This window comes from Temnothorax nylanderi, unplaced genomic scaffold, assembly GCF_030848795.1.
Source record: "Temnothorax nylanderi isolate EJ_2023f unplaced genomic scaffold, tnyl_v1.0 TNYL_tig0102_pilon, whole genome shotgun sequence".
Taxonomy (NCBI): domain Eukaryota; kingdom Metazoa; phylum Arthropoda; class Insecta; order Hymenoptera; family Formicidae; genus Temnothorax; species Temnothorax nylanderi.
Genome location: NW_027249164.1, coordinates 1 through 27688, shown reverse-complemented (window position 1 = coordinate 27688; position 27688 = coordinate 1). Strand labels below are relative to the sequence as shown.

The following is a 27688-nucleotide window of genomic DNA, read 5'->3' as shown; positions in this document are numbered from 1 at the left end:
TTTGAAGAACTTTAAAAACTATTTAAAGGATACTTAAGAAAGATACTTAAAAGATCAAGGTGTTTTTTGTGTCCACAAATTACATTTGTGGAATATTCTTCGACGTATAATATTATTAAATTCACTTTGAAATTACTATAGAAAGATGTTGGAAATTATTATCATTGCAATTACAGAGAAAGCAGAGCGATCGCACGAGGCAAATCCCGCTGTCGGAGTGCCATTTGCTGGAGCTGTCGCAAACGCAGAGCTCGGAGATGCCAGCCAGCTGATCCACGGTGAACAAGAATAACAGTCTGAATCGATTGACGTCGTCGCCATTTCGACGTAGCCGCCATCCTGACGTTGCTGACGGCGCGCGTCCGAGTACCGCTGGTTGCGGCTGCTGCATTAAGAGCAAGCCGATCTCATTCTGTCTCTCGGTGGCATCCGAAACCACGGCAACTGTCCCCGAAAGCGGCTGTACGGTTTGCATAATAAGAAATCGCAACAACTGCGGGTCCGAGGCGTCCTCTCAGGTTTATTGGAGCGAGATCAAAGATCTGCTCCAGGATAAAACGTGCGTTCGCGCGATTCTACGCGCGCGCGTACAGCTACGCATATGCGGCAAGCAAACGCGACACGCGGAAGCCAGACGCATCGTATGTTTCTGTCAAATTCGAATGACACGTTCGTTACCAAATATATTTTCCTCGAGCTCGAACGCGGGGACACTCGACGTGCACTTTTGCACGTCCATCAACGTGTATCGACGTGTTTTATCGAGCTTCGATGTGTCCCGAGTCGCGGGCGAGAGAAAATTTAGGGCGATATGTAGATAGACGATTGTGTCACTCACAGCGCGATTATGTGGCACATGTAATATTCTGAATGCGAACGGAAATTCGATTTTCAGAATGTGTGTAGCCAACATGGCATTTTATTTCTCGTTAACTATGAAATGGCGCACAAAGTCTTCAATCTCAAGTTTCGGCCTTATTTTAAGTTGAGACGAACAAGTACATTTAGGTATATAAATGGATGTGCAATTATTTGCAATTACTTCTTCGACGTACTTATGAATCTTTTTTAAATTTTTGGGGATACGTATGTCGATGTCGATCATGGATGATAGTGATGGAGAGGAGTGTATGGTTGGATGTAACGATGGTATGTGGAGGATGCGTCCCCAAAAATACCATGCCACTCCACTATATGCCCGCCTAACTCTTGTCGTCCGATGAGATCGTCGGTGAGAGTGTCGATCAGGGCAATGAATATTGGTGTCGAATTTGTTTATATATTTACGTCGGCGCGGTCGAGCGCTCGCGAGAAAACGTGGCTAATTACTGTGTTGCCATCTTGGTAGGGGCGCGCGCGGCCACCACAAATTAATGAATAGAAAAATTTAATTTATATTAATTTTCGAAGAGCGTTTCTCTTAAGATAGATCTTTATTTCACATCGCTTTAGTCTTAATGATCGAGGAGCTCGTTGTCATCCCATTGAAAGAACCGAGGAGAATCACATTGGCGCTTGGTCAAAAGACATGAGAAATCGTGAGTATTGCAACCTAATTTCATTAACACCCAAATTGCTCCCAGTGCTTTTAACTCGAGAATCTCGAGACGATCGGCGTTCGCTCGCGCTACTTTTCGATCGTCTACGATCCCGATGTACCGTTCGGTAACATCTGTCTGTCGAGTAAGCTACATGGCCAAGAACTTCGGTCGTAACCGCGTTCGCGCTTCTATGATTTATGAACGCCCGCGATAGGGTTCTAAGATGGGACTCGCGGGGGCCGAAATAGAGTAGCGAGAGCTTGTAAGCGAGTGATAACGAGCTCGCACGTGGAACGGACGGGTCGTAAAAGAGCACGTGAAGAGCATGACGCTCGCCCGCCCGCATGCCCGCTCGCTCGCTCGCTCGTTTTCGCGTATCGCGATATTAAGCTACCGGCAAACGGCCACCCGACACCACCGCGAGGTAAATAAACACTCGCGTGCACTCGCGCGTTTATAAACGTTAATCCGATACATATATCCGGAGGTTGCAATTGCGGAGGCGTGTGTACACGATTGCAGCGAGTTGACGGCGCCGAGAAGAGCTACGTCTAAAAGCGCGACGAGCGAATTAGTAGCGAGGTATATTGATCTAGCGTTGCCAAATGGAGGCACTAGATAAGTCCGATGAAATGACAAATGATAAACTCACGATAAAACCACACGAATAAACCGGGCTAACTGAGAACCAGCGCGGTAAATGATGCGCGAACATTTTATTTATATATTTTTATTTTACATATTTTCAAGTCTGACAAATCTAGTCAGCACGCAGTCAAAGGTTGGAAAATATGTAAAATAAAAATATATAAATAAAATTTTCGCGCATCATTTACCGCGCTGGTTCTTAGTTAGCCCGGTTTATTCGTATGGATTTTCCATTGGAACCTATATTTCGAATTTCACGATAAAACGTTTACGGACGTCTACGTGACGCTGTCACCATATCGCAACATGTATTATTAATAGCAAAAATAATTTCCATCCCGGGCGTCGTTAACGTGTTGTATAAGCTGAACCGCGAACGCGAGTTGGTGTTACCTCGTCTTAATACTAGGCAAACATCCAGAAAATAAGGAATAAGGAGTAATATATGAGAATTGCATCTGTCGGCCGTTTGCAGTTTCGAGAGAACGCTTTACATCCGCATCCTTTACGACAGTGCAGTTTCGTTACGATCGAGCGTTAAATCCGCATCCTTCGTGACAGTGTCTTTCAAAACGTTGTAAGTTTTAATGCCAGTTTTGGTGCATCGATTCTATCACGGTATCTTGATACGAGAAATCCATCGCACGGACGGATTAGTCCAGTATTCGAGCTGGAATGAAGAATAAGATTTGATTTTAATAATAAAATAAAAAGTCTGACAATTTATTAAGAGGTAAGAATCTATCATTAAAACTTTTCAGATCCACCCTGCGGCAATCCAAGGATCAGAATTTTCATATTTCACTTGTGTTGTAAGACATTTGGAATCTCAGCAACGTTTTACTCTCTTGATTGCGTATCATGTTAAATCCCCCTCCTGGCACGTGCGCTTTGGAAAACACTGTTCGCGAAGCGAGCGAAGAAGCACTTGCGAATCGGATTTAACGGGCACACTCGGACGGTTCGCGAGCAATTTGGCCGTTCTCCAATTGCGAGTCGTGTGCCAACGATTCGAGTTCCCGTCGAAGACTTCGCTTCTGTTTGGCAGACAGTCGTCGCGGGTCACCGTGTTGAAAACGTCGCCTGCCTTCGACACGTCTCGCAATAAATCCGAACGTCGATGCATCCGGAATTCTCAATCTCGTCGAGAATCTCTTACGAAACTCGACTCCCGCCGTCTAAAATAATATATCGAAGAATCGACCGACGTCAGACAAAAATAATGAATGAGGAAATTTTATTTTTACTTTAAACTTTGCCTAACGTGATAGCGAATTTCCGCCATTTATAAAGGGATTTGTAGGGATTAACTCGACGCCTGCTGTATCAAGTGAACACATTGTACGCAATTAGTCTCGGAAATTTGTTATCAGACAAGTATAGCTTCTCGTTGAGGAGGTACAGAGATGAGTAGACGAAATTATTCAATTCAAATAAATGTTTGAGGAGAGTCTTGTGGATTTATAAGCGGCACTACAAAACGTGTAAATGATATCTCGTCTTCGAATGTTTTTCTTTTTACTCGCCAGAAATTACTCGTTATAGAACCGGTTAGAAAGGAAGACGCACAAATGATAACGCAGAAATAGATTCACGTGCGCACATACAGTTTCATGTAAATTAACGAGAAGATTTTTAAGATTGAATTCTTCGAATCAATAAGTAAAAACACATTAATTTTTTTATAGATTGAACGAAAAAATCTGTATTTATTGCCACGACCATTACGCCGAACTAATGAACTGAATGTAAATTGCAGAATTCAGTCGATACTATTAATTACGATATTAATTATTGTCGCGACGTTTTATGAGACGCACAAATTACGCCTAACGATCGCCGTGTGAACAATACTCCGAACAAATTTCTCCCCATAACTCTGTACAGCTCTGTAAAAGTAATTACTTTTTATAATGATTACTGAAATAATCAAGGCTTAATTTACGAGGATCGAGAATAGTTGAAGAGTGTAGGTCAAATGTCTCTTAAATAAGTGTCAAGCAAATTTATTATTTCTGAACGTGTTTTATATATTTTCTTTTTGATATGACTGAATTTTTTTTTCTTGTATTAAATACAAGTATTTAATATGTATAAAAAATATTAAACACACATATCACATTTTATGAAAATATTAAGAAAGCGATTCTATTTTATTTGTGTTTCTGTTCAGAGAGAACTCAAGTTTTAATAAGCGATACTTCCGCGAACGTGAGATTTGAAATCTGTTTCCCTTGTAACTCGGAATATCATTTCTGACACTTGGCTGACATTTGACGTTCATTTCTTAATATCCTTGCAATATCGGACATTTAAGTAGAAGGATGCGTGTTTAGCGGAACGATGATTGACTGAAGATTGATGATTTAAGTTAACCGGTAATTAAACTTCCTCGACGTCGATGCGGCCTCAAATCATCGGTGTGTACATGTATCGTACCTTGCACATAATTTATGTGAGAAATATTCTATCTCCAACTGCTCGAAATCAGTGTTGCTTTAAAGTATGTAAAAGGGGTCGGTTTTGCGACGGTGTAGAAGATCACTTTTCGTCGGATAAACCGCGAGATAGGCACTATGTCATAAATTGCAATTCTCCCGGCGCGAATGCGAAAGTATTATATTCGCCGAACAGAAAAATCTTTAATTCTGTTTAAGAAAAATTTGTAAATCAACCTTGAAGATCAATAATTAATAATTTACGATCTGCATAGCAAATCGTAAATTATTACTTAATTTTACGGAAAAAATGGATTTCTGCCAATTTGTCCCAATTTATTTATCCTCGTGGAGAGAACTACTCGAACGATATTAGATTGTTAATGAAATTAGCGAGGAACGTATTTACAATTTTTTTAAATGTATTATCGATTTGATAGTTTATTTATTCTCTTTGCCGGCAACGCACGAGTTCACTCTTCCGTGTGGAGAATCTATCGTAATCTTTTAACTGTGATTTCTCGAAGTGTCCTGTTTAATCTCGTTAGTATACCGAACGTTTCAGGAATATTTTTTTAAGGCGTTACTTCCTACCGTTTTACATTATTCTCCTATCGTAAGACGTTACATACCTATCGTTTCGCATTATTTATATAACGACGCGGGCAAAGGAGATATTCCGCTCTAATGAGATCCGTCGCGAGATCTACTTGTAGATATAACGATGTCCAACTACTATATATATATATTCGCAAGAAGAATACCAAACTATTTAATAATTTTTCTAAGCATAAATAAGCGCGCAACAGTCTCTTATTCCCAATAGAAATATACATATATTTTTCTGTCTGTGTACGTAGCGTAGATAGATAGGTATATATACACGATAGACTGCTGAATACACTTTTGCGAATAGTATTCGTTTCTCTTGTACAATTCGTATTTAAATTATTATGGATCTGTGTAAGAATTTCATTTACGCGATTATATATACATATATCTAATTCATACATGCGCGAGTGGGTGTGTGTGTACGTGCGTGTGGATGAATGAGTGGGTAAATATGTGTGAAATATAGCTATTTGATCTGATCCAACATTAGAAATATTGTACAAATCATAGAGGATATTTAATATATGTGTATGCGTGCGCGCGCGCGCGCTTGTGTGTGTGTAAAATATTCTCTGTGATTAAAATCTCATCGAAATCGCACTTCGGATCACATTAAATAACTCTCGTTTCCTGATTATTACATAATCATACGGACGTGAAATTCTCTCGTCGATCCCAGTTCGAGGCCAGATCTAAGCGAGTGATCATCGATGATAAATTAATTAATGGCTAGTAATGAATAATGTTAAATTATCGATTAAGGTGATGGGTACGTCCCTCTCGCGTTAATATTCGCCGTGTCGCGCTACAGTCATCGTTCGATACTCATTCCATCCTATCCACGCCTTTAACGCGTCTTCGTTCTACTCTCACGTGACGGTAGAAGTATCCGAGAGGAATAATTAGATGATAGCTAAATATCCGAATAAGATGTCGCTTGTCCGTGTCTATCAGGCGTGTGTAGCGGGGGAGAATTTTCAAGCGAGCTAGGAACACTTGGGGGCACGCTTCCGTCATTACTCGGATCGTAGACGACCGACACGTGCAGGAAGCGGTTGCTGATCTCGCGGGACGCGAGCGAGCTAAATTCTGTCGTTTGACCGCGCATATGTGTTATTTCGGCGGCGTGTGACAGTTCCGGGTACCGCGCGGTCTCGAAATGTGCCAGTAATTTAGGACTGATCGACATAGGTAGACAAAAAAAGAATGTACCAGTTTATTATTGTTTTATATTATATTTTATATATGTCACTCGGGTATTTTTCTTTCCGCACGACGTTTGTCCCCCGCAATCTTGCGCACCGTTTAGATACGACCCGTTGAGTATTTTAAGAAAATCGAGAACCGTCATTAGCGTAAAGATGATAAGTCGCGAGGTTTCGAATTGATATCGCACGCGACACTCTTCCGTATACTGATTACGTGAACGGTTACTTCGAGTACGACGATTCGTTTATCACATTGACCTCCCGCTTGTGTCACTATACACTGTTAAATATTAAAGGATGAAATTTAAACCAATATACCTTGAGTTAAATTACATTTTGTTATTTTTAACTACCATGTGTGCCGAAATTTATTATTTTTATTGGTTTAGTTAAATTAACGACTTACTGAGTAGGAGCAGTGACGACCTAGGAATGGTTAAAAATAACTCAAATTGAATATAATTTGGCACTAGAAATTTAACAGTGTATGAGTAACATTACACGAGGAGGTTGACTGTCTTGTGTAAATACCTCAGTGATAATATTAATATTGATAGAGACTAATCAAGCACGGACGTAGATGTATGTATTGTTTACTGTGAAAACAGTACGCAAAATTTCAACAAGCGTAAAATTTTTACGATGGAAATACATTTCTATTACAAGGTTTTACACTTGTTGCTCGTGTTATTTTACGTATCATTTTTACGGTTGACGGTGGAAGAAGAAATCGCGAAACTGAGCGCTGTCAGGACATAACATTATCGCTGTACGTATCTATATCTCGTCTATATCCCCCATTCATCTTTTCCTCTCTCATCTTCAACGTCCGTTTCCGCCAACACTTGTAATAAACGCCTCGACGCTTCCGTTTGTGATGTCGTATTTGCCGTGTGCCAAGATAATGAAAATAATTAATTGACTTATCGCGGTGGTCTTAACGCGTAATAGCAATAGCAATAGTGTATATAAGCGGTTCAAAGACCGTTGAAATAATTGTGACACCATGATGATCTTTCAGCGACGAAGGTAATGGAGCAATTACAAAATCATTGAAAGACGACGATTTCTTTAATTGCTACAACATTATCAAGACATGACTTTTACAAATTCATTGGAAAATATTAGATTTATCCTCATCTTTCGCACAATTTTAATTAATTTTACAGTTGTTTCCGCATCGACGTAACGTCGTGTACCCGAAGCGCCCAGGCCTTTGTCAAGCTGTCGTGTCGTCGCAACAGGAGGCTGCTGCAAATCAGCTCGCCGCAGAGTTAGTATGTAATTATCGTGACGTCGTCCTGTAGATTAGTGCGATATTTTAGGCAGGCGAGTTTCAATAAACTTCCGCGCGTAAGACGCATTTACAGACGTTTAATTTACGCTGTCGACGGAAGGACAAGCCGCAGCAACCGAGAACCCAATTAAGCGCCTTAAATGATCAATTTAAAACGCTTAATTAAGTTGATTAATCAGCGGCCATGCGTGATTATTTGTACGCTTGCACTCTTCCGATTTGATCGTTCGAGGGAAGGAAAAGGGTATCGGAGAACAATCGCCGGGCGAACGATCGTCAGGCAATGATTGACTGGCAATTCGACACGCTTGTATCAATTCGTTTTTTTTTTATACCTGTGGAATTCTCGCGATAGATTCCGACGTTTTTTACTATGCGACTTTAGCAACTGTGCGCGCTTCTGCAAACAATTGAATGCCTTCGAAACGCTTCTTAAACGTCTTCAGTAAGTTTTAAGTAGGCCAACGATACCTCGATTCGTTTCGCAAGTCGACAATCCTCGGAGAAGAAGCCCCGAAACAGGAAGATGTAAAAATAGCATTCTGTTCCACGGAAAGCCAAAAAAATGAATATTCTTGTCTTCTTTCCTTTTTTACAATTTCGATACGTTGTGTTTCGATACGATTGCTGTGGAGAAAAAAAGCTATAAATACTATACATATAAATATATATATACATATATATTATCGTGTGTAAGTTATAAATACGCGGATATCTACTGTATTTATAACTTATATGTTTATACACATGCAAATATAGACACCTATATAATCAGACTCGACTCGTAATCTCGTCAATGTCTCACCGTTATCCCTTTTCCTTTCGCAGTTGAAGGATGATTCGCAAAAAAGTCGCAGCTGAATTCCCGCGACGTCAACGAGACCGATCTTATTCAGTCACGAGTGAGGAGATTGCATAATCAATACACAAATATTTACACAATATAATATATTGTCACATTTCGCTCTTTATACATATATATATATTTTTTTCTTTCCCACTTTTTTTTACGTGCTCAGATCCTAAGCTACAGTTCTTAATTCGCATGATTGTTAATCTGTAACGCGAGAAAATAACGCTTTACATTTCGTCGTTAATCGATATAGGTCAATCTCCCATAATCGACCCGAACGCACTCATTACTCATTACAGGCTTCAAACACAAGAATTAATATAAAAGATGCATATTGATAATATTCTTGTCATTGTTTTCTGTCTTTCGCTCTCTTTCTCACTTAATTTTACTATCGACCAATTCAATGATGCCTTATTGTCACGAGTCAGAATGCCTGCTGGCACCTGTTTATCGTAAAAATATCTTCTATCAAAATATGTATCGTCAATCTACAATGATTATTAAAATTTCTTAAAAGCGTTCTTTACTTTTACGAAATATTATTTTTATTTTGAATAATAATGATATTCGTAAAGGTTAATTTAAAGATTTATCAAATATTATAATATCGTGTGACATTTAATAACGACTAAAATTGATACGGAGTTTTAAATATATGGCATAATCAAGGATGTTTATTTAAGACGCGTTTTAATAATGTAATTATAAAAACCGGTTCAGTATTTTACGTTACGTAATTCCGCGCCTGCAGGCATCCTGAGGAGCGTTGATGATTTATGATTCTCGAAACGTGTCCCATAAAAATATAGCTAAAATGACGAAGAGCTATGAAATTATCACTTGCGGCGAGAGAGCAGTGTCGACAATTCGCCTTTCGATTATAAATAAGACACGTGGTCAAGTTTCGCGAAAGAAAGTTATTGTCTTGCCAAGTAAGATCGCGACGATGAGCTCTGTTTTACGCTACGCCACTAAAAGCTATTGTAGTAAAAAATGTCACAACTATACTTCCTAATTTAAGTTATCTAATTTTTAGAAGTGGAACGGACGAATCGCCGAGCTGCCTCTTAAATACGATACTGCGGTAACTAAAACTATAAGAAATTAGGATGACCCTTCAATTAGGCGAGATCTCGTTTTATGAATATTCGGTAAAAAACACTGTTTTTTTGGTCCTAGAACAACTCTGCTACGGATATGTGCAACGGTGGACCGAGGACTACCTTCCGCTCTTAAAAAACGAAGTTCTAAAGATGCAAGATACACAATAAAAATATCGCTACTGTTACATTCGAATAAAAAAGACTTTTCGCCGGGATAATTAAGAGCAAAGGGAAAAGCGAGTCCTAGAGTAAAATTAAAATCGAAATTTCATCTATTGTTATTCGTATACGAAAGAAATCGAGACTTAAATATATATCATATCTTGAAGAGGAACAGGCGCGCCCAAAGATCGAACAACGTGCACACCGTTTAATCCTGCCAAGAGAAACACATCGAGCGAAACCTCTCTTTCTTTCTTGTTTATTATAATTATACGTCTATAAGTTCATGCGATTTTCAACATCGATGAAATAAAAAAGTTTGCTAGGAGAAAGAGAAAATAGCGATATTTATATATAACTGCACTTGATATTTACCTTGTGTTTATGTATTTATGTACCCTATATATATTGATAATATTTTATTATCAGTTTTTCTCGAAAGTGCGCATGAACTTACAAACTCCTCTAAAATTATCATTTTTTTCAGTTGCGAAGCTTATCATGCCATCCTCTAAATTGCCTGCAAACATCACTATTTCTCTTCAGCACGCATTAAACGCAAATGGAACGATTCCTAAGAGCCGTTTTCTTCACTGCTCGATCGTTTTGTCAGAATCGCACAAACATGCACACACATGCATACACGTATTTTATCACCAGTGGCAGTAAAATATAAAAGTATTATGCGACGTTGACAGTTGAGTGCCAGCGCGTAACAAATGCACTTTTTAACCCCCCGTTTCCTCGTTTTAAACGCAACGAATTATTAACTACAATCGAGATTAGGAATTAACGGTTTAACTTAACGATAAAGATGAAAGATGGTACGTTAAAAATGCGTTGGAACGAGGGGTTAAATCTCCGCACACACGTGCGTATAGATCTTTATTAGGGATGCAAGATATATATTAACGATATATCAAAATATTCTATATCTCAAGACGCGGAGATAATTTTGCAACGGATGTTGCTTGGAATCGCTCTCTTCCGTAAATTATAACACCTTTTCGTAAGGCTCTCAATCGGCTTTTTCATAAAATTCTCATAAAATAGCACTACAAAATCTCTACGGTCACGTTCTGCGAGTATTCTCGTTGTAACATTTTCGGCGAAACCATAAAAATATGAAAGATAAAAATATACAAGTTAGCGTCTACATTTAATCACAGTTTTTTCGTTCTTCCTTCTTTAGTAATTTCCTAAAGTCTCTTTTCTCTTAAAGCGAATTTGCGCCACGCTTTGACTATTCAGTAATTGAAAACGTTAACGCGTTATGCTGCCTCTGCAAAAAGAATCCGTGGAAAAGTATTTTTCCACGGATATTGAAGCATCATCGAACATTAATGTACAGGAATGATATCGTTTCCGGATATTTGCATCCCTAGTTTTAATCTAAAACGAAACGGTTCGCGGATGCGTGTGAAACGAAAGGAAGCGGCACCGTAAATGTATGGAATGTTCGCCAGCGTGTACGGACGATTCTCGGCTCGAGTCAAATTACAAACGCGTCCGAGTGCCAAAACTCACAACGGCGTTGAGACAACGAAGAACAGGCAACGAGGATCACGAGATACACATACAGCAAACAACGCCTATCGAACGCGCTACGACTAATGGTAAGACTAATAGCTTAAACAGTGCTTAATTAACTACAGTGACACTTGGATCGTTATCTCAACCTTTCTGGCACGTCGGATTTTCTAATTCAACTCCTCCGTTGGTTTCTAGCACAGATCACCGCACGGAGAAAGATATAATCGCGATGAAACCCCTCACGCGATCGTTTCTTTCTCCCGTCCCGAATACGATACGTGTATTGCTTGTAGGCTATTTAGAAGTATACACATATCTTAGACGCGATTTTGATTCATAGTATACATTAGAATCGCGTTTAATAATTTATCGAGCTCTCCTCTGCTTGCTTATGGACTTAGTAATTAATCTAATTCGAGGAAGAAGGCTTGCGTCATCAATATAATTCGCACACGTGCGTTCCTCGTTTAAGATCAATTAAAAACTAGTTTCTCAAATTAATTAGAATTAAAACTTTTAGAATTAAAGTTTCGTATAATTTTCATAATGCGCTGCGCATTATGATTACCCAATCTCCGTAGGAGATTAATCAAATTTAATCGTGATGGAAATCATATCACGACGGCGACAAATGATATCCGAATATGCCGGATTTACAATGATGTAATTGATATTTAAAAAAAGTTCCTTATGACACATAATAATAGCGCTATCAGTATTCGCGGTGAATTAATCGTGTGTCCTCGAGATATCCAAGTAATCAATTATTTTAACCAGATAATCCAGAAATACTCAATATTCAATTTATTTTGCAAATTTATTTGTAATTATTATTCTATTCTGTGCTCGAGCAAATTATTGAAGATTTATTACTCGGATGTTGTCTGTTATATAATAAGAAATAATGGCATTGCATTGACAGCTGAAATACTGACAGCACTAATATAAAATAATTATATCGATTATATTTAACTTATCTTTGCGAAAGCAAGAAAACTTGATTAATTTTATTCGATGCTTACTGTCGAGTAAAATTAATTCAGAAGCGTGCAGTCGTGTCATCGCGTATATCCCTTCGCCGTGAAATCGAACGAGAGACAACAGCCTTGCTTCGAAATCTCCTAATTGGGCGGGCAGGTCTCAATAGGAGTTCGCCAAGGACGAGATCCGAATCAGGAAGACGAGCCATTTCGCCCTAATTTCTTTCCCTTCGGCGTCCCGATACGATATGGCTGCCTCTTGTTTCAGGACGCTCTTCAATCTAGAAGAGTCTAAAGAATCAGCCAACCGATCTCGCTCCCAATCGTGGGTTTTTTTTTTTCCATAGAAGGAGGAGACGGTCATCGCCAACTCAAAGATCGACGAAAATCCTCCGTGATTTCCGGGTCCAGAAAAGCCTCGCCTTCGTCGTTTCGATCTCGATCCGATTCGTCTTGACTGTTTACACCTGAGCGGGTTTCGCTTTGCCGACCACCAGCATTATCTTCTGCAAAAACCTTGTCGTGCTTACTGCAAACAAGAGCGAGGGAGGTGTTACAAATGCGATGGCCACGGTGACCCAAGCTCGTTAGATGCAAAAGTGCGGTTTTAGCAAAGGATCAAGGTAAATCGGCAGCGCGATCAATCGCGACTGTTAGTTGCTGATGTCTGAGTTATTAGGGCTCTTTGAAGGATATTCGATCTGGTGCGTTTTGAGTGTGTCAGTGTGTCTGTAGTGCCGGTGTGTGATGTGCGAAATCAAATCTCAACGATGTCCTGGTCAACTTAGGCGAAAGCAATTAATTACTCACGACCAATGAGACGAGATTAAATTTCTAAATTCGAGAGAAACGTATCAAAATTTTTAGGAAATTGTGACTATGGAGCAAATTTGAATGTAAAGTCGCGATGCGCATTAAAAAAGTTGTTCGCTGTTCCAAACTGAAAAAATGATAAGCGAGATGAACTGGCGTTAGGCAAAAATTTAATTATTATTCTTGAAGGCTTACATAATTATATAAATAAAATATTATTATATATACAATACAACAGGAAACGGTTAATAATCTATAAAATTAGTGCGATAAAATGTAAATGCATAATAGAGCGAAGAGAAATCATGATAACATTAGAGGCATGCATAAATCGAGAGCGATCTTGAAAGATGAAAGAATCCTAGCAAATATTCCAATTAGATAAAACGAAAAGCAAGGAGCAAAGAAAATAGATGAGGGCTAAGCATGCGTGACATGACAAGAGTAAAATTGTTACGGTGTGTTCTGAACCTTTGCCTTTTGTGGCCCCACGACTACCATCAGCTTCTGCAAAGTTTGGGTGACTTCGCCTGCGGGAATAAATCGGTTAGACAGAAAAACGAAATAAGAGAAAAATCTTTCGCGTAGTTCCGTGTTCGTAAAGATTTCTTAAATTAAAACGGTACCCGGAACGATAACGGCGCGTGTCTTATTAAATCACTCGGTTTTGAATAACATAAATTTAGAGCGCCTGCGATATTCTTCCTTTCTCCATTTTTCAGTTTCGTTCTTTAAAACGGTACTCTCAGCGTCTTAACACTTTTACAAAACGAAGACAGTTACTTGATATTTTTTCAATAATAATTTTCAACAACAGAGAATTTCTGCGAGTATCGCGTCTGTTATAATGCTCAATGTATCAATACTTGATTTAAATTGATGACATATCACGCGACGTATCACGTTGCGTTCGTTGAACTTACCGACTTTTCTTTGGAAGGATTTCGGCTTGTTTTTCCATGCGATGCATATGAGGTAGACAGGTATGGAGGAGAGTATCATTAGACAGCCGTATCCTAAGACAGAATCGCTTTCGTGAAATATTCCTTACGTAATCATGTCGCGAAATCGTTGATTACAAATACTCACCAGTTTCGACGGGACTCGCGTACATCGGAACAATTGTAACGAAGAGCGTGGCCAGGATGTAGAAGATCGGAAAGATTAGATTCACCTTGATCGGCCGCACCAAGTTCGGCTGGGTCCACCTAAGCCACGGAAGGCACAGCACGGAGACACCTATGCTGAGCTATAAGTTGAATTAAATTCGTAAATATAAATTAAAATTATAGATTCAATTTAAATAAATCTAGTAAGAGATTAAAAGAAAATTTGTAAATAATTAAAATAGTTCCTCAAAAAGTAATATATTTATTATTAAAGTAAAAATGATCCAAACACTTGTGTTAAACATAACATTGTTCATGAGATATCAATTTTTTTAGATACGACAGATTAGAAGTTGGGCTAAAAGTTACTTGATAATTAAAAAGTTAGAAATTATGATTCTTTAAGTACCACATTATTTTTAAAAATTTAATAATGTACAAATATATATCTTGTGAGATTGAAGATAATGTTTAGAATTAAAGTGGGTGTGTTAAAAAAATTATTGAAAAGAGATATAAACATTTATAAATGCAAAAATCGACTTTAAATTTCTAAGAAAAATCTGTTTCGAAATGTTTGTTGGTAGATTCTATATAATAGCGCGACAACATAATGCGCGGCATAAGAGAGCAGCTATTTTTTAATAGAGAGGCTTTACATGTACGATAATGCCGATTCAACGGCGACCTAAATTCAATTGCGTCAAGTGGTATCAGCTAATTGGAAAATTATTACTCTTCTAGTTGAGCTAATTCTCGGCGGGCAGGTACATGAGCTTCTAAGAAATAATTAAGTAATCGCGCGACGCCGCGACAATCGAATCGCACGACCTTCATGACCAAGTATCATTCGTACAACAAAATTCGGAGAGAAAGTCGGTCGGCAGCTTTGCGTTAATTGCGGAAAAAAAAAATCCGAAGTCATGGCCACGGTAACGAGACGGCTATTTCTTCGTGCATGAAATTATGCGACGACATTTATTTCCGTTATAAGAGAAAGCACGGCGAGATCGCGAAAATCGTACGTACCCAGGTGGCGAAGCCGACGTAATTGATGAGACGGAAAATATTGGAAGAGCACAGGTACAGCATGGACAGCAGGGCCTGGAAAAAGAAAGATTGTGTTGTCAATTAACGTTCACACTGATAAACGGGTACCTTTAATTCTGACAGAGTATATTTGATCGCCGCAACAAGTTGGCGGTGGGAAACAATCTGTCCGTTAGATTGTGTTCTTGTGTTTGTCGAGTCTGGCAGCAATCACGTTGGTCAACAGACAAGAAATGTTGGCTTGTACGTGTAAATTTACGCGGTTGTTTCGCGATATAAAGACATAAAAGAAAAATCGAATCGAAAATCAATTGTCGAAACAAAAACGTATATCTATTTAGAATTAATAAGAATTAATTAATTAAGATCATACAGAATAATCAGTAATCAGTTAATTTATAAAAAATTAATCATTTTAACGTTTCAGAAATTAATTCTTCAAAAAGAATCTTACCCGCCAACAAAATTCATACGATTTTAATCTACGTTGCTAGCAAAGAGTTACTATGCTATTGATCGGAGATGCATTTTACGTAATGTATTGATATGTCACCGATCAATATCGTGGTCTTCAACTGATTTGTACTTCGCGGTAAGATAAGCCTACAAATTAGAGGAAAGGGCGGTTTACCATGCAAATTACGGCGGGCGCAGGTGTCAACCTATTAATTTGGATCATCGTCAGTATCTCTGGCATCTGACCCTCGCAGGCACCCGCGTAGAAAAGCCGCGAGGACGTGAGTAGAATGCCGTTAACCGCGCCGAATGTAGATAGAGCCACGAAAACCGGTATCGTCCACGCCATCACGCCGAACAATCTATTTGCGTATGTCTGCAGATCATAAAGACAGTTTAGGAGCTTTCAACAGTGAAGTAATTACATGCCCGCGAACAATAAACGCAGTTTAGTAGCTTTAAACGATGAAGTAATTATTTTAGAAAATTATCAGTCCATACACACAAGCAATACACAAATATTACTCGGAGAATATTTAGACTGAAATAATATAGTAGACTAATAAATATGAATATTCATAGTAATCGGAATATACATATATAGATGAAAATTATTTGATTATGTTAAGATAAAATTTAGTTTCACTTTTGTATTTTTAATCCATATTTCTTTCGAGACTCTTAAAAGACTTAAAAAAGTATTATATTTGCTGTTATTTACCACTGCCACGGCTTCGCTACCGAGCACTTCGACGGGGCTGAGGGTCGTGTAAAAAGCCATGTTCGTAAAGACGTAGACGATCGTAACGAGTGCGCACGAGATGCCGATGGCCTTCGGTAGATTCCTAAATAAATGCACGGTTGTAAGCGTGCGGAAGTAAACGAATTCTGCAGCGACCATTGTCGCCGAATTAACGTTCAATTATGAACTTCCTCTGAATCGCGTTTAATTTATTGCGCGACAGGCTTAGTTCTCACCTAACGGGGTCCTTCAGTTCTTCAATTATGAAGTTCAAGTAGTTCCAGCCGTTGTAAGCGAACAGGCCTGAATAAAAACTGAGGGCTATAGACGTGACTTCCGTGTTGCTGTTGTCGAACGTGAAATACTGCGTGTGTCCTGAGAAAATAAAATATGAAAGACATCATCAATGTAAAGAAATTTTTGTTTTATTGAAAGAGAGTAATTAATTTTTAATATTATTAATGTTCAATGTAATTAATGTACAATTTCACATATAATGTATAATTAACAATCAATTTGTAACATTTCCTTTGATTTATTTGCATACGTGAAACGCGTGACTACAAAATGATATCATTTACATACGTCTTAGTAACAAGTTCTAACATTTCAATTTTAATTAGAATATTTTAATTAGTCTCCTTATTAATTAGCCCTTTCATATGAAAGGAAGTTTTGAACGGAATCGTTGACGAAAGGCGAGCACGAAGTTTCGTGGCGTGCAAGATCGAAGAAAAGTTTCGTCAGAATTGAAATGATCGTTCCATACCACGGTCAAGGAACTATTTGGTTCTCTGAATAGTCCAATTTAAGCGATTCCTTGCACGCACACCGACTACATCGCGTCGCCTGCGCACCTTTTTGATTGGGTAAATTGTCTCGTCCGGCAAGAGTACGATGCTGAAAAAACGTCCTACTTCCGTTGGACGGTCGATTCCTCGTCCAAAATCTTATATAAACGTTTATCAAAATTTCGCTTTTTCGAACGATCTGAGAGGACTGAGAGTGAATTCGTTCTTGATAATCGGTGTTGTCGGTGTGCTTGCAAGAAATTTTCCTTAACTTTATATTTTTATACAACGGGATCTCATATCCTCGTCATCATAGAACAAGTCGTGTCTATCCAATTAATTTTTTACGCCTCTCGTGATTTTATATCTTCGACGCTGGCAAGAACGAAAGGATGAGATACGATCGGCATGTCGAAAAACTGTTGGAACTATCGATCGACCAGACAATTCATCCGCGAAGAGAAAGTCTGTCTGACGCAAGATCAATTCTTTCGATTTGTCGAAGGTATATATACGGGAACTTCGGTGCCTGGATGTTCCGTGAAATCGTTCGTGTTGGAGAAAAGTTTATGATGCACGAAAAAACCGAGAACGCCGATTACGAGGCGATTAGCATCACTCGAGATCGTTGCAAATCGCTGCAAACTGCACGCGATCGAGCGATGTCGTTGACCTTTCACCTCGTAACGTGCTCTAGCCTATCTGCTTTGTACTATATTATACTATTAATTTATCGCGCGTATTACTTTGGAGATATTAGATAGAAAGTATTTAATGCCGCCTTCGTGAGAATACTTACTTCGCGATACGAAGATGAAGATATTAGCATTCTATATTGTGAATTATATTACTGCTTGCAATATTTTCTTAAAAATAGATTGCGCAGCTACCTCTTTGGATTGGATTAACATTTTGCATTGTTCACATTTGTTACTTTTGCGCGTTATTTTAACACATTAATATTTTTGAATATAATAATCTCTTTATATTCTTCATTTCCTATTCTTGTAAATTTTTTCCAAACTCATACATTTGTTTTACGAGTTATCGCGCGCGAAACTTGATCTTGCCAATATAATTGCGATAACAAACTTACCGGTGAAGAGCTGATACGCTCCAGTGAAGATTATTATGAAAAGCGCGAGTAGCTTCGCATACGTGAAGATGTCCTGCACTCTCGTCGCCCATTTGACGTCCCAGCAATTTATGAAAGCGAGAATACCTGAAACAATCAACGCGAATAGTCGTGGTAATTATCGTGCAATCAAGTTGGTATTCATTTGCGACGCATACAATCATTTCCTCCGTCAAGAACAAGATTGAAAAGACATCTCGAGGACTTAATCAAATATTTAGTTTTCAACAAGCTCAATACATCGCCTACAGCAGGTGTGATATATGAACCCATTACGATTCGCATGAGTGACACCAAAGTCAATCTAATTAAGATCATGCGTATGATTACGCGTGCCACGCGTGTCCCGTGTCGTTCATTTTGAAATATTTATATGATCTGTCGCTATATAACTTTAATGTGAAAACTTGATAAAGAGAGGCCATTATAGTCGTCCCCTAGCTAGATTCAATCAGACTTATTGCAACGATTTCATCACTTTATCAGCATTTAACGAACGCAAAAGAAACGCGCTAGTTTTATCAACCTTTTCCAGAAAAATAGAAAATAAGGAAGAAAAGTGGTCAAATCTATTTTACAAAATTAAGGGAGAAAATTTGCGGTCGATTGGTAAACTGTTTCTTCTAACGATATTCGTACGAAAACGAAAATTGTTACATAAATTCGTGGTTTTATTGGCGAGTTAAAAACGACAAAAATGTGATAATTTTCATAATTTTCTCGTCGTAACTTTATTTGATTTTTACAAAAAAATATATAAATGCTTGCTTTAACGATAATTCTAAATTATAATTTTTGTATTAAGTATGAATTTTATTGCATTTTTATATTTTAAATTCTGTTAGAAATTCTCCTATATTTTTATATTGAAAATATAATTTAAAGTAAGGACAGAAACGTGTTCATATCACATTTGGTTACTTTGATTTTCAATCGAATACTTATTGTACTTCTACCTTCTCGCCTCTGTCTCTTTACTTCGTTGCCTTACTTCTTAAAGAATTACGTACATAATTAAGAAACAATGTCATCGCGAACGCTCGATTTGCACGAGGGATAATATTAATATCAATTCATCAATAAACCACTTCGTTCCTTTGCCGCAGAGTTTGGCGAGCGAATTTCGCTCTCGTCGCGTCGCTCGGTGCCGCGTCCTTGACGAATTCGCGTAGAACAAAAGGAAGAAGAAATGTCGGGAGACTGATGCAACATCTTGCAGAAATATCGCGAGACTTCCCCTTTGCCCTTTCCCCTTCGCGCGCCTTTTATGGGTTTCCTCCCCTTCCTTCTCCCTTCGCTCACTCTCGGTTTTGTCTTTCCTTCCTTCGCCTTCCTTTTCGTCCCGTAATCCCCCCACTGGCGAATTATGCTGTTGTGGTGGCCAGTGTCACGTTATTAAATTACATTTGTTCACAATGAAGCGTGATTGCCATCAGGCTTTGACTCGCGAGCGGTCTCGCATCGACGTTTCCATTTGGTCTGCGTCGATCGTCTCCTTTCCACTGACCGTCCACGTGTCGCCGTGATTACATGTCGGTTAACGCATGTTATATCTAAGTTATATCTAAATTTTGACTTATTTAAAATATAAATTTCATCACCTTGCAACGGAGAGTTATGGCAAAATCACGGAACGTTTTTGCAACGGAATGCTTTGTTGCGGTAAATCTAAAATTCGTCAGCGAGTGTCAGTTATAATTAGGAATAACGATTAATGGATCGGCTCGACCGCGCGAATCGTTGCATTTGACACGAATGAAGCGAGAAGATGCGGACACAAGTTCGCTCTGGTCATTGATCTCTATCACTTGCTAGCGTAAAATGGAAATGGATTCCATTTGTTCGTACAAAAAAACAAAATTAAACATGCACATGTGTGTGTGGATATATATGTATATACATATATTATGTATACATACACATAAAATGCATGGAAATCATAGAATCTTCCATGTGATGTGCATTCCTTTTACATATATTTGAAACAAACACTCTAATAGCTAGCTTAATTAATGAATCGTTTATTAATGATGCGAATTCGTCATTAATTATAACCTACTTTTATTAATAATTAAATAATTGTTAATAGTATATTTTCTAATTTTATTTAAAATATGTAATTTGAGATCTAATGAACAAAGTATTAGGGAACAATAAAAAAATAGGAAAAAAAATTTCGTTAGAAAGAGAGAAAGAGATTGCAATTTATGCTTTGTAGATTACCGTGCGAAGACGGAATCCTATTACTGTGTTATAATCTTCTTCGAAACGCTCAGTAGACCTGTCATAAATATTGGAAATTCGACGCGTGTTCATTTATTCGCAAATGACATCCTCGTCGTCGGACGAGCGTATTCGCGCTTCATTTTCCTTCATAGGAAAGCTATTCCCGGTTTTGTCGAAAGATTTTATCGGAAGGAATAAATGGAGCTCTATACGGCGGAATCTTATTTTCCTCAAATATATACGGAAAAACTTTATGGACGACGTTGTCGATAACCAGCTTACTTTATATCTCACCTGCATTTTTCTCGAGCAATTTTACGTGAAATTTAGAATAAATATAATTTATCTTTCGAGAGAAGCGAGAGACGTATCTAACGATCGACTTCCAATCATTCAAAGTTATTCGTCGAAAATCGTGCCCATTATGAATGTAAAAAATTTCTAGCGTTACGATTCAGAAAAAATATCGTACTTATTATAATTTTTTCATTTCGATATCATAATATTAATCATATCAACTTATTTATTTAAGGTGTATCTCAGATTAATTATTACATGGATTTTAATAATGGATAGATTTCATTTCGTTTAAGTCCCACTTTGCGTTATGTTGCGGTAATATTTTATATAGTTAATGAATTATCTAATATTATCTAATATTTGACTTACATTAATATTTTTTTATGACTTCTTGCTCGCCTTTTTCATGTACATATATCCGATATGGTAGATATTTTTATATCCTACTATTTTATATATCCTAATATCTTTCTTTAATTACGAGCAACAAGTGAAATTGTATCGCGTAAATATTTACGTGCTTACTCTTGTCTCTCGCGTAAATATTTATTACGAGGAAATGCTTTGTCAATTGTCTCCCGGGAAAAATGATTGAAATGCAAATTACATTTGCGTGTCTGTAACGCGATCCGCAGGGGTGATACCGAAGCAAAAGAAATGCGCGGTCAAGCGACCGCAAGGAACACGATACGCTTACTCGTGGCCGTATATCTTCGCCCGCAGAATGAATTCGTTAAAATAGACTTTTCTTCATCCGTGTATCCTATAAAATCCTTCGATGTATCTTGTAATTGGAGCTATTTAAAAAAACACACTGCTCAGTCCCAGTGATATCCGGACAATTTCAACAACTGCAAATACAATTATCAATTATTAATTCAATAGATAATTATTAATTATTGATTAAATATTAATTATCTCTCAACATTACCTATTAATATATAATTGATATTTAATCTTTTATAGAGCCTAAATGTTGAAATGCTACATATTTAATGTTTCTAAAAATATATATTATATTTATATCGCGCATTAATCTTTATTAAAGAAAAAATTACATTCCTTTAATTTTCTTTTTGCAATTAATAGTTATTAAATAGTCTTATCTAATGCGCCCTTCAAAAATGCAGAAAAAGTGAACGTAACAGTTCGGGAAACTTGCGCAAAATTGCGTGCGTCCTCGAATTTCCGGCGAAGAATACGCCCCCGTCCCGTGACAGTTGTTTATGCCTTCGGCGACCGTGAACGAAATTTTTTTCGACAGATCTATAATTGTATTTCGCGCCTCTTCCTCAAGATAATACGTAGTAGTCCCTACTCTATGCCGAGGCGCCACAATCTTTACAGCTAAAACAAAACGTTTTTCCCCTTCCTAGGGGACTTCTCTCGTGTTCGCGCCCAATGCGTCATTCTTTATTCTTGTGCCGAGATAGTCACTTCGCCATTAGAAAAATGGGAAAAAGAAAATACAGGAGGTCGGATTCGGACGATGAATCCAAGGAAAATAGGATAACTAAGAAAATGAAACGCCTGTCGAGAGATCTTAAAAAGCTTGAGGATCGAATACGGAAGAGACGGGCACGTAAGTATCAGGTTAATCGAAAACTCGATTGCCATCTTTTTCTATTCCGCCTCGTAAGGAGTGGTCGGACGATAATGTTTTTATTCTTATCTCTTGGTACACATTCGTCGTGTCATGGGCTCTAACCTATGAACGAGTCACAGGCTCTAACCTGGTGGCAAGCTTTAGCTTACGACGAATGCCTCGTGTACGCCGCAAGGCAAACGATTTTATCGTTTGCGGAGACTGAGTCTCCTGACGTATAGATAATATACGTATCGGCTACACACTCGTCACGTCATAGGCTCTAACCTATTGACGAGCCACAGGCGCTAACCTGATGGCGAGCTTTGTCTCAGGACGAGAAGCATATAATGTACCTCGGTGTATACACCGTTAAATACACACCATCGTGTCATAGGCCCTAACCTATTGGCAGGCCGCAGACTCTAAGTTAGTGGCGATTTCGTCTTATGACGTAATAAATCTCAGTGTGTACGCTTTAAGACAAGCGGTCTTACTTGAGACGGTATCTTCAAGTAATGCATGTATGTGTTTAATATGTATATACGTATATATACATATATACATGTATATACATATATATATATATTTATATATATATTTATGTGAATGTGTGTTGTACACATATATAAAACGGTCCTAAAAGAAATGTGATTTATTAGGAAACCGTGATTCGAGGTTAGAGGATGGTGATCATAAACGGCCGAAATCATCCAGTGATAGAGACAGGAGGAATCTGTCACAAAGCCCTTCACGAACTCCACCCGATTCTCCATTTATCCCGTCGGATGATGATCAACGATCGCCCTCGATTTACGAGGAGCTCACTGTGGAGGCAACGGATGTTGCGTTGGGCGGCGAGGTCGCATCGACCTCGAATCATTCTCATGATCCGCCCGTTGGTACTTTTCCAGCACCGACAGAGGCTTCTATTGAAGGTCAACCGACAGTAAAACCAGGAGAAGATTCATCTTCTGCAAATGCCCAAAAAACTGAGGTTTCTGGGCAAGAGAGTGAACTCATTATTGAAGATCTGGATGAGGAAATTTTGGATGCAATTGGCAAACGAGTTGCAGAAGACAGAGTGCTGGCCCCAGCTATTCCTAAAAGTATCGCTGTTCGGCTGGAGGACATTTTGAAGAAAGGTCTTCCAAAGGAGGAAAGAGAAAAGCTAATCAAGGAACATGCACCACCAAAAAATTGCGTCTTGATTGATCCTCCTAAGCTAAATGAAGAGATTAAGCTTTCTATAGCAGAACCGTCCAAAAAACGAGATGATCGAATCGTCGATAAACAAAAGAAAATTACTGCTTGTCTCGCCTTGACGGGTAGCTCCATAGTTGATATTATTAACAATAGCAAGGCGGATAAAGGAACTCCGATATTGCCACCAGCGCAAATTGCCTTAGTCAAAAAGCTCAGTGAAGCTGCACGGTTGTTGGCAGATCTGCAGAGAGATGAAACCCTGACTCGCAGAAGTCTAATTCTTGCTACGATCAATAGCCCACAGAAGGAAACATTAGAATCATCAACAGCTGATGAATGGCTTTTTGGTCAAAAATTGAATGAGCGTCTTAAGGCGGCAAAGACAATCGAACGATCGGGAAAGGACCTGAAAGCAAAACCTAAAATCTCTAAGAAGCCAAAAAACTTCAAGGCTCCGCCTCGTCGTCAGCCTTTCAAGCCCAGGACGTCGGGCGGGTTCCGGAACAAATTTTACAATCAAAATCAGTCCAACAGGAAGAACTGGGGGACTCAGAACACGGGAGACCGCAATCCCCAATCACAAACCCTAGCACAACAACAGAAAAAAGCTTAGCTTTAAGTGATGTAAGTAGATCAGCTGGCAGGTTAAAAAATTACCTGAATAAGTGGAAAAACTTAACTTCCGATTCCAGAGTTTTAGATTGGATAAAGGGTTATAAAATTCCTTTTGCGGAATTAGTATTTCAAAATACAATCCCTAGGGAACCTTCATGGTCACTAAAAGAAAAAATTCAGGTTAAAGAGCACATAGATCAGTTAATTTCCAAAGGAGTTATTAGTAGGTGCCATCCACAAAAGGGACAATTTGTATCGGGTATCTTTTTAATTCCAAAACCAGATGGTTCAAGTAGATTGATTCTTAATCTTAAAAAGTTAAATGAATTTATTGAAATAGACCATTTTAAAATGGAGGATTATAAAGTAGCTTGTAAATTAGTAAGTCGCAATTGTTTCATGGGTAAATTAGATCTTAAAGATGCTTATTATATGATCCCAATTGACAAAAATTATAAAAAATATTTAAGATTTTCGTTTGATGGCAATCTTTATGAATTTAATTGCTTACCCTTTGGCCTCAACACGGCTCCATATGTTTTCACGAAAATCATGAAGCCAGTAGTAGCTTATCTGAGAAACTTAGGTTTTTTATCGGTTGTTTATCTTGATGATCTGTTACTGTTTGGAAACACGTATTCGGATTGTTTAAAGAACATAAAGGCATCTCTAAATGTGTTAGAAAGTCTAGGTTTTATCATTAACAAAGATAAGAGTCGTAAAATTCCAGCACAGACCCGTAAATTTCTTGGTTTTATTCTAGATTCACAAAAAATGACGTTAGAATTGCCACTAGAAAAGAGATACAAGGTTCGTGATCAGATCAACATTTTTAAGAAATTGAAAAAATGCAAAATTAGAGATTTTGCTCAGTTGATAGGATCCTTGGTATCGTGTTGTCCAGCCATCCAATACAGTTGGGCACATATCAAAAATCTCGAAAAGGAAAAATACTTAGCTCTTTTAAAGTCAAATGGCAATTATGATGTGAATATGCAATTGAGTCAAACTTTACAAGATGATTTCTCTTGGTGGGAGTCAAATATTTTGCACAGAGTCTCGAGTATTTCTAGTCGTGAATTCAGTTTGGTTATCTTTTCAGACGCTTCCCTCACAGGTTGGGGAGTTTCGTGCAACAACAATAGAGCTCATGGTCTCTGGAGTGAGTCCGAAAGGCTACATCACATTAATTACTTAGAGCTTCTATCAGCTTTCTTTGGGCTCAAGTGTTTCGCCAAAGATCTTCAAAATTGCAATATCTTGTTAAGAATCGACAACACTACAGCGATTTCTTATATAAATCGTATGGGTAGTATAAGATTCAAAAAGCTCAGTGATCTTGCGAAGACCATTTGGAAATGGTGTGAAGAACGCGAATTATTCATTTTTGCATCATATATTGCTTCAAAGAATAACACTGAAGCAGATTTTGAATCCAGAAGATTGGATAAAGAAACGGAATTCGAATTGTCAGATGTAGCTTTTCGGAAGATCACTAGTAAATTCGGTGATCCGGATATAGACTTGTTTGCTACTAGAATTAACGCAAAATGTCAAGATTATGTGTCCTGGACAAGAGATCCAGGTTCAATAGCGATCGATGCTTTTACTATAAACTGGAATAAATCCTTCTTTTATGCTTTTCCACCATTTATACTGGTTACTAGAGTCTTACAGAAAATAAGATCGGAAGGAGCAGAGGGTATAGTTGTGGTACCACGATGGCCAGCACAGCCGTGGTTTCCCTTGTTCCTTTCAATGCTGGAATCGGAGGTTTTGACATTTAAGGCCGATAGTAATACCTTACTTTCACCCGATAGGGAGCCACATCCGCTTTGGAAGTCTCTTACCCTGGTGGCCGGGAAGTTATCAGGGAAGCTTTCCTGTTAAGAGGCGTTCCAAAAGAATCCATAACAATTACTATGGCTTCCTTAAGCGAGTCTTCCTTCAAGCAATATAACTGCGCATTGAAAAAATGGTGGATATTTTGTAAAGATAAGGGTTTATCCTTTTACGATGCTGAAGTAGCAGACATCGTTAAATTTTTAACTATAGAATTTGACAACGGGGCATCTTACGGATCCCTTAACGGCATGCGATCTGCTATTTCTCTTATCTTAGGCTCAGAAGTAGGACAAAATGAGATTATTAAAAGGTTTTTTAAAGGGTTGTCAAAATTAAGACCCCCGAAGCCTAAATATGATTCCACGTGGGATCCAAGTTTAGTTCTTGATTATTTTAGAGACTTACGAAACGAGGACTTAGCCTTAGATAAGTTAAGTAAGAAATTAGTATCGTTATTAGCGTTAGTAACTGGGCAAAGAATTCAAACTTTGTCATCAATTGATATAAGAAATATAGTTACTAAAGAGAACTTGATAGAAATTAAGATTCCGGAGAGAATAAAAACCTCTAAACCCGGAAAATATCAACCGGTGTTAACTTTGCCTTGTTACAAGGAAAATTTGAACATTTGCCCAGTTAATACGCTGCAATGTTATCTCAAAAAGACAAAAGAGCTTAGAAGAGATATAACGAGTTTATTTATTTCTTTTAAAAAACCGTTTAAGAAAGCATCAACCCAGACGCTTAGCCGATGGGTAAAAGATGTTTTGCAGGAAAGTGGCATAGACACAGATATTTTCTCAGCGCATAGTACTAGGCATGCGTCTACGTCTGCGGCGAAACGCAAAGGTATTAACATTGATGTAATAAGAAAATCAGCGGGTTGGACAGAAAGATCAGCCACTTTCACAAAATTCTATGATAGACCCATCGTTCAGGACTTAAGAGTATTTGGGCGAGCAATATTAGATAAGTAAGAAAAAGCTAAATAAAACTGTTTGATATTCCTTATTATCTATAACAAACATTTATTCTATAATTACACAACCGTAGCCAACTTTCAACATCTACGTATTATCTTGAGGAAGAGGCGCGAAATACAATTTAATGATTAAACGAACTTACCTGTAAGTGAAGTTCTATCATAATTGTATGAAGCGCCTCTTCCGAAAGATGGGTCCCTCCCTATACCCATATCCGACAATTTCGGATCCCGTATCTTTTAGGGCTACGGCTGAACTTTGAAAAAAAATGACGCATTGGGCGCGAACACGAGAGAAGTCCCCTAGGAAGGGGAAAAACGTTTTGTTTTAGCTGTAAAGATTGTGGCGCCTCGGCATAGAGTAGGGACTACTACGTATTATCTTTCGGAAGAGGCGCTTCATACAATTATGATAGAACTTCACTTACAGGTAAGTTCGTTTAATCATTAAATAA

General features: G+C 38.2%; 4 protein-coding genes across 7 annotated transcripts in view; 3 read left to right on the top strand and 1 right to left on the bottom strand.

Moving 5' to 3' along the window:
- Positions 1-8520, top strand: part of Gprk2 (G protein-coupled receptor kinase 2) — a 52080-nt gene extending 43560 nt beyond the window's left edge. For all 4 annotated transcript variants that reach the window (XM_071711856.1, XM_071711855.1, XM_071711854.1 and 1 more), the window contains one exon: positions 177-8520. In XM_071711856.1, the coding sequence (XP_071567957.1) occupies positions 177-272 (96 nt within the window). In that variant the 3' untranslated portion in view covers positions 273-8520. The remainder of the gene's footprint in view (positions 1-176) is intronic.
- Positions 8521-8677: 157 nt separating this feature from the next.
- LOC139775658 (large neutral amino acids transporter small subunit 1-like) lies at positions 8678-18592 on the bottom strand (the record flags this gene model as incomplete). Its single annotated transcript, XM_071711836.1, has 8 exons — positions 8678-13721; positions 14115-14207; positions 14281-14440; positions 15330-15404; positions 15982-16182; positions 16528-16651; positions 16785-16923; positions 18436-18592. Coding segments are annotated over 8 exons (1026 nt in total), but the record flags the coding sequence as incomplete, so codon positions are not given.
- Positions 18593-22452: 3860 nt separating this feature from the next.
- On the top strand, positions 22453-27262 carry LOC139775657 (uncharacterized). The gene is made up of 3 exons (XM_071711835.1): positions 22453-22582; positions 23248-24415; positions 26227-27262. Exons 1-2 carry the CDS (start codon positions 22453-22455, stop codon positions 24402-24404), a joined length of 1287 nt encoding a protein of 428 aa, XP_071567936.1. The 3' UTR covers positions 24405-24415; positions 26227-27262.
- LOC139775656 (uncharacterized) lies at positions 25181-26296 on the top strand. The gene has a single exon (XM_071711834.1). It carries the CDS (start codon positions 25181-25183, stop codon positions 26294-26296), a length of 1116 nt encoding a protein of 371 aa, XP_071567935.1.
- Positions 27263-27688: the final 426 nt, after the last annotated feature.

Excerpts from the sequence above, each read along its gene's own strand:
- LOC139775657 (XM_071711835.1), top strand. The coding sequence starts at position 22,453 with ATGGGAAAAAGAAAATACAGGAGGTCGGATTCGGACGATGAATCCAAG. Across the intron at positions 22,583-23,247 it reads AATACGGAAGAGACGGGCAC|GAAACCGTGATTCGAGGTTA; the intron begins GTAAGTATCAGG and ends GTGATTTATTAG.
- LOC139775656 (XM_071711834.1), top strand. The coding sequence starts at position 25,181 with ATGACGTTAGAATTGCCACTAGAAAAGAGATACAAGGTTCGTGATCAG.